This window comes from Tyto alba, unplaced genomic scaffold, assembly GCF_018691265.1.
Source record: "Tyto alba isolate M040663 unplaced genomic scaffold, T.alba_DEE_v4.0 Super-Scaffold_39, whole genome shotgun sequence".
Lineage (NCBI taxonomy): Eukaryota > Metazoa > Chordata > Aves > Strigiformes > Tytonidae > Tyto > Tyto alba.
In genome coordinates this window covers 8023658-8033691 of record NW_024881314.1, presented here as the reverse complement: position 1 = coordinate 8033691, position 10034 = coordinate 8023658, and the positions used below count along the sequence as shown (strand labels likewise).

The 10034-nt window shown below is 45.9% G+C and overlaps 1 protein-coding gene across 3 annotated transcripts in view; it reads left to right on the top strand.

Moving 5' to 3' along the window:
- Positions 1-10034, top strand: part of RECQL5 (RecQ like helicase 5) — a 39285-nt gene that overhangs the window by 27936 nt on the left and 1315 nt on the right. For all 3 annotated transcript variants that reach the window (XM_033002318.2, XM_033002319.2, XM_033002320.2), the window contains exons 9-19: positions 2297-2524; positions 3994-4093; positions 4596-4632; positions 5408-5466; positions 5614-5690; positions 6162-6255; positions 6719-6859; positions 7319-7992; positions 8205-8283; positions 9153-9404; positions 9909-9981. In XM_033002318.2, coding sequence (XP_032858209.1) covers positions 2297-2524; positions 3994-4093; positions 4596-4632; positions 5408-5466; positions 5614-5690; positions 6162-6255; positions 6719-6859; positions 7319-7992; positions 8205-8283; positions 9153-9404; positions 9909-9981 — 1814 coding nt within the window. The remainder of the gene's footprint in view (positions 1-2296; positions 2525-3993; positions 4094-4595; positions 4633-5407; positions 5467-5613; positions 5691-6161; positions 6256-6718; positions 6860-7318; positions 7993-8204; positions 8284-9152; positions 9405-9908; positions 9982-10034) is intronic.

Sequence of the window (10034 nt, the reverse complement as noted above, 5' to 3'; positions counted from 1 at the left end):
AGCATCCCTGTGGTAACTCTGGGTTTGGCCTTTTGACTTCACTTATACGACTGCAATCTTAGTTCTGCAACTGAACTTCCGTTATGACCCGACTCGTGAGCACCGTTAGCTAAAGTGGGGCTGTGGCCTCGATTTGGGTAATTCTGCAGGAAGGTGCAGGCAGTTACAGGAGGCTGGATGGAAAGGGCTTGGTTTTACAAGCCTGATGGGCTAGAAACTAGAACTCTAAATTCCAGTGGCTTCAGAGCTCATCTCTGCTTTCAGCAAAGCCCTCCCTTGGGGCATTAGGGGCAGGGGTGCACGTGGATGTCCCTCTCCAGCAGAAGCCTGGTGAGCAGGCTGTAGGGGTGAGGAGAGGGCTTGACCATTACTGTATGCCCCGGTTAACCCTAATACAGATCAGTGTGTGTGAGAGAAAGAGACACAGACTGATGAGAATGCCTGCCTGTTTTCTTTTGGGGAGACAAAAAGCTGACTTGCAGCTCGCTGACATTTCTATAGTCACGTTGCATTGGCAGGACAGGCAGCACCAGTAGCTCTTTTGGAAAGGCGGGACAAGGGGATCAAATGTGTTGTCCCCAGCCCGGTCCCCCCACCCTTCCCCACCATGTGAAAGGAGCTCTTTGAGAGCAAGACGGGAGTGAGTCAGTGCGGCTCTGCAGGGGGATATAAAGCCAGCTTTGTAGTAGCCCTCTCTAGGTTTTCAGTGCCCGAGACCGAGCAGTGTACCGTCGCGCTGTTGCAGCCCTCCTTACCTGAGCAGGGCCAGGTCCTTCCTGCTTCAGCACACACGTTTCATTACTATGGCGACAAGTCTGTAACCTGCTGCTTTGCTGCCGCACTTGCTCTTCGCTTGGTGAATTAACCTCCCAGGCCGTGGGAATGAGGCAGCCAGCTGCCGCCCTGCTCCCTCGCAGGGTCTGTTTGCGATGTGTTGGTAGACGTGCAGTTGTGTTCCCCCCAGACACAAACATGCACGCACACAAGTTAAAAAGCAAACTGCATTTGTTAGATCTCTGGCAAGTTCAGACATGCCTTAAAGGGTTTATAATAAGAATAAATGGAGTTCTTGCACTCTTACTTTTCCCCTCTGTTGACCCACTTTTTGCAGATGAAGTTGCTAAGCCAACTAGGGCACTTCTTGGTAGAGAATAAAAATCCCTACTTTGTTCTTCCTCACAGTAAAATAACTCTTTTCTAAAATAACGCTTGTTGCTGCTTGGCTACAAGATTTGATCTCTAAATGCCTGATGAAGTAAGGGGTTTTGTGTATCTAGTATCAGCATTTTGGTTAAGAGACAAAGAGCGGAGACTGGCCACCGCTGCTGTGAAACAGAAGTTTTAAAAAGCTCCTCTAAATTCTGCCTGCTTCCTTAAAAAAAAAAAAAAAAAAAAGTAACTGCTTGGTTCTTCTTTATCTAGTGAAATCAATGTTTTCTTCACTGGTATGAGTTAAGGAGTGTTCTAGAAGAGAAATTACTTCCTGCCTTTATTGTTAATGAGCAATTCTCAGTCACCAAACTCTTTTTTACATACTTAAAAACACTGATGTCTGCCAGAAATTTTTAGATGATTCCTGGAAGAATCTAATCATCTTCACATGGTTAGTTTGCTAAGGCTGGTAGAACTGGTTGTGCAATACTGTATGAACAAATGGAAGGGGTTTCATGCATGTAGGACTCTACCCGAACTTGGGCTGCTGATCTGAAGGATGTGTTAGCAGATTGAGACCCAAGCTGTTTTATCTGAGTAGTGCTCCCTTGTGACCTCAGTCTGGACTCTATTTCTGTGACTTAATTTACATTCCTGTTTTTGCAAATGTAGATTTCTTCACTTTCAAACTACGAACAAGAAAATTAGAAGCTCTCCAATGTGAAATATGCAGACGTACTCTGAAATCTGAGGTGTAGGGATCAACAGGGCCTCTTTACATATTTATCCTAGAGCCATTATGATTGGACATGGAATATATTTAGCCGATGATGCAGAATTAATAACTGCATGTTTCATTCACTGTGCCTTTTGCAGATCTCAGAGATCTGAAAGCATTTAGCAGAAGAGATTGACGCCACTGTTTGTTTTACATGTGAGGAAGTGGAGGCAGAGAGACCTTAAGCGAGGTGCCAGGAAGAGAGCCCCAGTTCTGTTCCTGGGCTAAACCCCTGTGATTCCTGCTGGAACAGGCATTCTCTGCAAAAAAAGACTCAAGTCCTTATCAAAAGACACCTTGCATTTGGAGGGTAGAGTTCTTGTCAATAAAAATAATTACCAGATCGTTTTACCTTTTGTTTCCTAGATGTCGCCACGCTGCCATAGCGAAGTACTTTGGCGATGTCACCCCACCTTGTAACAAGTGCTGTGATTACTGCAAGAACCCAGGAGCAGTGAAAAGACAACTGGAGTCGCTGGAACGCTGCAGCAACAGCTGGAGCAAAACCTGCATTGGGCCCGCAGGTTCCTCCTGGGATAGCTATGACCCAGAGTTGTATGAAGGCGGGAGGAGAGGTTGCAGAGGTTTTTGCAGGTCTGTACTCAGTAGCTCAAACTCAGCTCATAGGAGCTATCAGCGAGGAGAGAGCATCTCCCAGCTGCAGGCCCAGGCACTCCTGTTTATAGCACACGTTTCTGTGTGGTGGTATTTTCCTGTAACTTCCTGGCAGCAGGAGCTGGAATTTCGTTTTCCACGCACTTTGGCAGCCTTGATCACATTCATGTCCCAGAGAGCCAAAAGCTCTTTTGACTGACCTAAGAATTGCCCTGCAGAATGTAATTGGTTCAAGAAACTAGCCTGGAATTTTTTGAAAGCAGTAAGCGAGCTCAGCCTGTTCACAGTCACAAGGATCAAAACTGTTTCAGTTGAGACCAACGTGACAGCAAAGTATGACATGGTCCAGAGTTCATTCCTGACTTAGTATGGCTGTCTAGGGGCCAGGAAGGTGGGGGGCCACTGACAGGACTTAGTCATCACAGAGGATGTAATGGAGGGCCAGTGTCTGTTAAATTCTAGTATTTCTGTATTGGTTTGACAGCAAAAGGAAGTTGTGCAGTGGGAAACATGATTAATTCTGTAAAATGCTCGGGAGTGTGGAGATGACATCTCTTCCTCCTCATTCTCTGGCCGAGTTGCAGTGATTGTGCAGCTCTGTCAGGATGCAAGTTTTGCTGCCTGCACCGCCCGTGAAGGGTGCGCAACGCTGTGGGCTGGCCTAGCCCTCTGCTTTACCTTAAGCAGCTTAAGACTGGTAGCTTTGTTCTTCAGGCAAGTCCAGCTGAGTCAGAGGAAGCTGGTGTACTTGTGCCCTGAGCCCATGTTTGGTCTCAGGACCTGAGCAGACACGGCCAATGCTGTTGCACAGCACACTGACACTTGATTTGTTGAACATGTCCATGACTTGATTGTAGCTTTGCCTTGGAAGTTGTAGCAGTCAACAGCGTTAAAGCTCTGATTTGTAATACCTGTGAGTTTTGGCTGTGACAGCTGTGGAAGGGAGGAAACTCTTGGGCTACACCTGGTGAAAATCAGCTGCTGTGTTTCATTGTATTAGTGATGGGGATTTTGTTTAACACAACAGCCCGTGAACAACTGAGGCTGAGGAATGGGTGCTTTGCCCTTTTTGCCGTCACTGCTCCAAGGGCAGTAGTGACGGATGGATGTGGTACATGGCACAAGGCAGTGACTCCTCAACCCCAGGAGAACCTGGCAGAGCTTCTGCAATGGAACCCTCCATTCTCAGAGCACTAGTTATCTGATACTAGTTCGTGCTATGGTTTACTAGTTCATGGGATTAACAAATCCCATGAATTTCTGGAGGACACTCACTACTGTCCAGGTAGAGGGATGGTAGTGAAACTAAAAGCTAAGACTTGTTCCGAAAGGATGTAAAATACATCATCTTTTGTAAATACTGGAATGAGCTAGGCTTTCAAAAGCCTGTTCTCCAGTTAATGCTGCAGCTACAGAAATGTCTGTTCTTGTTTTCCTGCCTGATCCAGGTATGATGAAGAAGGCAGTGGGAATGGGGATGAAGCCAATGAAGAGAGTCGGAAACGGGAGTGGAACAACTTCTACAGAAAGCAGATGAGTCTGCGCAAAGTGAGTTGGTATCCCTTTGGAAGAGGTTCACAGATTGTTTGCTGGGAGCTTCTTACAGACGTGAAGGCTTCCTGGCGCTAACAAAAGTAAATTATTGCATCTTGCTGTTGCTTGTTCTGTTTGTTACTTTTTTTACCTCTGCTTTCACTGTGTTCTTCATATTCTGGGTCAGTCCTATAATGTGAAGAGACGCAGCTTATTCATGTACTGATTTCTCTGCAGTGCTAATCAAGAGGATCTTGTTGTCTTTAATACATCTGATATTAGTAAAAACAGATTCCTCAATTCAGCTTCTCTTGCATATTCTTGTAGCAAAGGTGAACTTTTGGCTTTGATTCTCATTCTTCATCTTCTTTCCCTGTTTTGGTGCCTTTTCGATAGCTTTGTAACTTCAGCATTAATTTTCCCTGAAGCAGGGATATAAAATGTGTATTTTGTGTTTCTAGACCTGCATGTGTGTTGTAGGAATGGAAATGTTTGACTGACCTTTATTTTCTTCCAGGGCAAAGAATCAGAAACAGAAGATTTTGTTCCTCCAAGTAAATATCTTCTTTGATTTATAGTGGGGTTTCTTAGGGAGAAGAAAGTCCTGTGTTTTGCAGCTGCGTGTAATTTATATGGGATCAACACTGGAGGTACCAATCCCTAGGCACAGAGGTTAGGCTTTTGGCCATGAAATGTTGGCTGAAGGAAATGGATCAGAGCTTGGCTTTGATTGGGGTGAAGGTATAGAATGCATCTTTGTGAAAAACTTTTCCAAATAAGCAAGAGACAAAGAAAACTGGCTAACCTGACTTGTAGGCTATTTCTGCAGTGGTTATGCAGCAGTATTCAATTGGGCTATAAGGAAACTGCTGAAAACCATTGCTGTTTGTAACTGTGCTACTTGGGGTCCTGTCTAACAACACAGTTCTTATACTGTTGTAAAAGAATACCTGGTAGCTCATGTTACTCTGTTCAGCCCCTTGGGTTTTTTTGGTTGGTATTGTGGGGAGCGGAAAAGAGTTTCGTATGAGCTGGGATTCCTTGAAAAAGGGTTTCCTGAGATGGGGAGGCTTTGGAGAGTGTAGTCATAAACTAGCAAAGTAGATGTTCTCATCCAGAGAGAAAAATCTCACTTTGGCTTCTGCCTGCTCTTTTGGAGTTTGTAGCTTCTCCAAGTAAAAAGGGTGACAGTAGTGGCACTTGGGGTGACTATGCAGGGAGGAGTTTGCCAAGCAGTACTGGACTGGCACCCTCCCAGTGACAGCCGAGATGTTCTCCATCGGCCCCAGCCCTGCTATGACGCCTTTTCCAAATGCTGTTCTGTGGTAGGTGCGGACTGTGCCTTGAAGGATGCTTTCAGCAGGAGAATCTCTAAGCTCACAGTGAAGGTAAGAAAGGCTGGTGAGTGTTCAGTCTTGTTGACTTGCAAAGAACAGCAAAGATTCTGCCTGCCCTGTTCTTACTCCTTCACGGATGGAGGTCCAAGGGGCACTATGACTTCTGTAGAGCATGTCTGAGTATCCCATGTTTCCTAGGGACGGGAACACTGCTTGAAGATGCTGGAAGAAGCTTTGAGAACCAATCAAGAGGTTCCAGTAGCAGGAGGAAGAGGGTATGATATGAGAAAAAAGGGGTAGCATATTGAATCCTTTAACACAGGACCTACTTTTCCCTGAGCATCATTACCACCTTCAGGGAATGCTTTAAGTTACTTGGTCCAAGGATGTAGTTTCACTTAACAGCATCCTTCTTGTAGTAATGACCAGAATCAGATAGAAGGATTCCTGTTTCCGAATCTGCTGAATCAGCTTGATCTTGGGAGTTGCAATTCTTCCCTGTCCCACAAGATGGAGATAGTGTCCTTCTCAAACTGAGCAACTGAACAAGAGGACTTGTTTTCACCACCCTTTCCATGCTCCAGCAATTCACCACTGCATCCCTTAGGACTTAATTGAAAATTATCACTTATTCTTGCACCAGAGAGAGTGAATTTTGTACTTTCTGCGAGATGTTTAAGCGTTAGTGTTCCCTTTGCAGATACAGAAGTGTGTCTTGCCAGAAATCACCCCAGTTTGTGTTACAGGTCAGATCCTCATGCCTGTGCCGTGGAGCTGGAGTATGAAGCTTTCCGAGCCAGTAAAATGGCTAACTCATACAAGGCAGCTGTGCTAAAGAAGGTAGGGCCCTGTGTCTGTTGTTCCCTTGAACGTGGTGTGGCCTCAGCTCATGGGGAAATAGGGAAGAGTTTGTGTGGGAAAGGTGAAGGAGAAGCTTTGCTTTGCTTTGGATGTCTTCCAAATCTTTCTTCTTGAGTTTGTTTCCAGGAGGGCGCAGAATCACATTGGTTTCACATCTTTTTTGGCTTTACAGGCTCTGGAAACTTGCATACCCATGCAAGCTTATCCAGATATTTTCTCGGTCTAGCAGTAATGGGAAGGGGGAGTTCCTTCAGACTGTCGCTAACAACACAAAAGCCTTGGTCTAGGTTAACTGGTTGCCATAAGTCTCTCTGAAGAAGTTTCTGTTCTTGAGATAGGTGTCTCGCCAGGGGAGACATTTGTTTTGCCACTACGGGATGTACAAAGGCAGGAATGTATAAAGGTTCCTGGCCATTAGAGAATATTTCTGTTCTCTTTTCAGGTAGCAGAAATCAACAAAGCCTCAAAGCAAGGAGAGTTGTTCTCAGTCTTTGGGTCTGGAACGGGTGGCAACAGTAGCTTGGAAACAAAATCTGTGTCTCCAGCAGAAGAGGACTTCCTCCCTGCGTCCCAGGTTTACTCGGTGAGGGAGTACAGGTGGGATAGATGAGGAGGGAATGATGTACTTTGTCTATCTGCTTTTTTTATAGTTTTAAGTCCTTCCTGTGGCCATAGCTGTATATTTCTATTGTAATTGCTTTGCCTGTCTGTCCTTTGTTTTTGGAGTGAGATCAATTAGTCAGGCAGGTTCCTATTTATGAACATAATCTATGTGCAGGCCATGCGTTAAATAAGTTTTTTTCATCTTGCTCTGACCAAGGATGCTGCCTGTTCCCTTACTGCAGGCCTATGACTTTAACCTAATCCATTTCCCTGATGTATCAGTTGATGGTTATGATGATAAGTCAGTATTGGAGCCTCCACCAGCTTACGTCTGTACACACTGCTGTATTCTGTACTGAAACCTAGCTCCTCTCAGGGTTCTGGACGTGCTCCCAGGGCTTCCTTAAAGCTCTTATACAAAATTTCTTTTTCTCCCTAGTTCAAACCCAAGCGTGTGGGAGCAGGATTTCCAAAGAAGTCCAGCTTGTTTCAGACAGCTTCAGAGCTGCTGAAGATCCAGGAGGAGAGTGACGTAAAGCCTGTCAGAAAAAAAGTAGATTGTCCAAATGGGCAAGACAACAGCAACTGCACTCTGGAACTTGACACCAGAAACCCTGTTCTCCAGAAGAAAGATACAGGAACCAAAGAAGTGTGTGAGAGTGCTGGGGTAGAAGTACTCCTTCCTAAAAAGAAGGAACAGCAACCCAGTCCAGACACGAAAGCTGCCCTTTGGGATAGCCCTACTAAGAAGTCCAAACCTAGCAAAAAGCAGCAAATGCTCGCAGAAGCAGCTAAAAAAGAATCACAGGATATTTCCAAATTCTTATCCCTCCCGAAAGGTGGGTCTAAAGCCAAAAGTTGCAGCTCAGCAAAGGAAGATGGTTGTTCCGCAAGCACACTACCTCAGGTTTCTTCTCAAAGCATGTGTCAAGAGAAACCAATACCTCAGGAAAACAAAGGTGTCTCTGGAGAAGATGTGTCAGGACAGTCCCAGACAGAGAATGAAGAAATGGGAGAAACAGAAGTAACACTGACTGAGACAGAGGAGGATTTTAAGACCCAGCAGGCTGCTGAATATGAATTCCCTCAGGAAGAAATTGATGTAAAATCCAGGTAAAATCTCTACCTCTCTGCTCCCTGTGTTGTCCCGTTAGTGAGCTGCAGGGCCCCACCAGCCTTGTCCTGGAAACTGGGAATCTGCATTAGATCTGGTGAGGGAGACTCTTGCTTTACCCTGGAGAGTCTTGTAGCCACTGACAGTGAACATGGTAATATCTTCCCTGTGGAATGATTAAAATTGGCCTTTTTTCCATTCTCCCCACTAGTGTTGCTGACAATGTCATAGAAACGGAGCTAACTGTTGTTGGGGAAGGTGAGAGTGGGAAGCGACCAGGATCAGATGAGGTAAGACTTCAATGGATGCTGATTTCCTCTATTTCTTCTGCTCACCTTGTGCCAAGTTTCTTGCTGGGAGTGATGCTCCTAGTCTGAAGTTCTCCCGATAGTGTTATTTATCTGGGGAGGGCCCAGCTGCAGTTGCAGGAGAGGGGAGAACCATAATTGTGTTGCACTGCTGGTGTCCCACTGCGCCAGTGCCAGCAACTCAGCCTGCAGTGGAAAGCTTCCCCTCCACTCTGCTTTGTTTCCTCTTCTCTGCAATGCACGTGACTGTACCTTTGCTGGTGGCTTGCCTGGAATGAGTCTCTCCACCCGCTCTAGATCTGTAACTATAATTAGCAAGCTGCTTTCTCAAGCCGAGGGAACAGCCACAGGCCAGTGACCCACAGGACCACTCAGAAGCAAACCACGCTCGCAGCCTTCGTCGCCAGTCAGTCTCTGGTTCTGCATTTGCCATCTGAGGCTGCTGGCTAGCTGATTCTGCTGAACACTGCAGTCGTCTCCTTGCTCTTTCAAATTGAACAGGAGTGTAACACTCCTGAAATGGTTGATTCTTCCTGAGGGGTGTATCCTCGGCAGCCATCCTGGGTAGTCTTTTCCTGTATAGGATGGGGTCTAACAATTACTTGCCCTAGTAAGAGCACAACGTAATTCTAAATGTCTTAAAGGGTTTTTCTCAAAGTCCCTATGTATGGGAAACAGTGTATTACATCTGCACAGCAAAATGGGTTACATAGATTCCTGCATGGTATTCACTATAGGGAGAGCCTGCAGGGTGCTGCTAAGATTCATGTTCTCAGAAGGTCCTGGCTGCTTGGATGTATAATGCTGTCACACGAATTGGTGGTTTTGGTTTTCTTCTGTCCCATCTCTAGGATATGGAAAGTCCTGCAACAAAGCGGCTACGGACAGTGGTGAAATCTTCTATTCTGTCCCAGCCAGAAAGTAAAAGTGTTGGTCCAACAAAGAAGAAGGTGACTTTTGATCCAAACTTATCAGAGTGTGATAAAGAAGGAAGCAGCAAGACTGTACAGCCAGTGACCAAAGGCATGTCCCTCAAAGAAACAGCAGACATCGTTGTCAAATATTTGACGCCATTCTACAAGGGTGGCAAATTTGCTTCCAAGGTAGGGCACAGCTCAAGACCCTCTTTAGCAGAAGGAGACTGCATGTCCCTAGTGACCTGGGGCTCTAAGAAGGGGAAGATGATCTGGATACCACATTTCATTTCCAAGTCACATCTTGGTATGAGCTGTTTTAGCAACTCACCCCTGCCAGGAAAGAGTTTGAGTGTGATTTAGAGTGGTATCATGTTGATTCCACACTTGTTTGTGATTGCTCATGTTTTCACACTAAACTCTGGCACATTTTTAAGAACTTCCCCCTGTGGAGTGGAAACAGATCAGGTTCAGTTCTGGTGCAGTTTACTTGTGTTCTGCAAGGCAACATGTGTGTGCATGCGCATCTCCAGCACTGCAGGGTCAGGTGTGTTGGGAGGTTTGCAACACTCCCGTAGTCTAAATCTATGAATGGGTTGTGCCTCAGCCAGCCCGTGCTAAGGGTGAGACAAACAGGGAAAGAGTCTGGTGAGGTAACTGATGTCTGCTTTCTGCTCTTCCCCAATTTTGCAGGATCTGTTTAAGGGCTTTGCTCGACACCTGTCTCACTTACTGACTGAAGAGCAGAACCCTGCCCGCAAGACTGGTGAGTTGGCAGCTGGGGAGAGCACCAGGAGTCTCGGGTTCTTTTGATGCTGA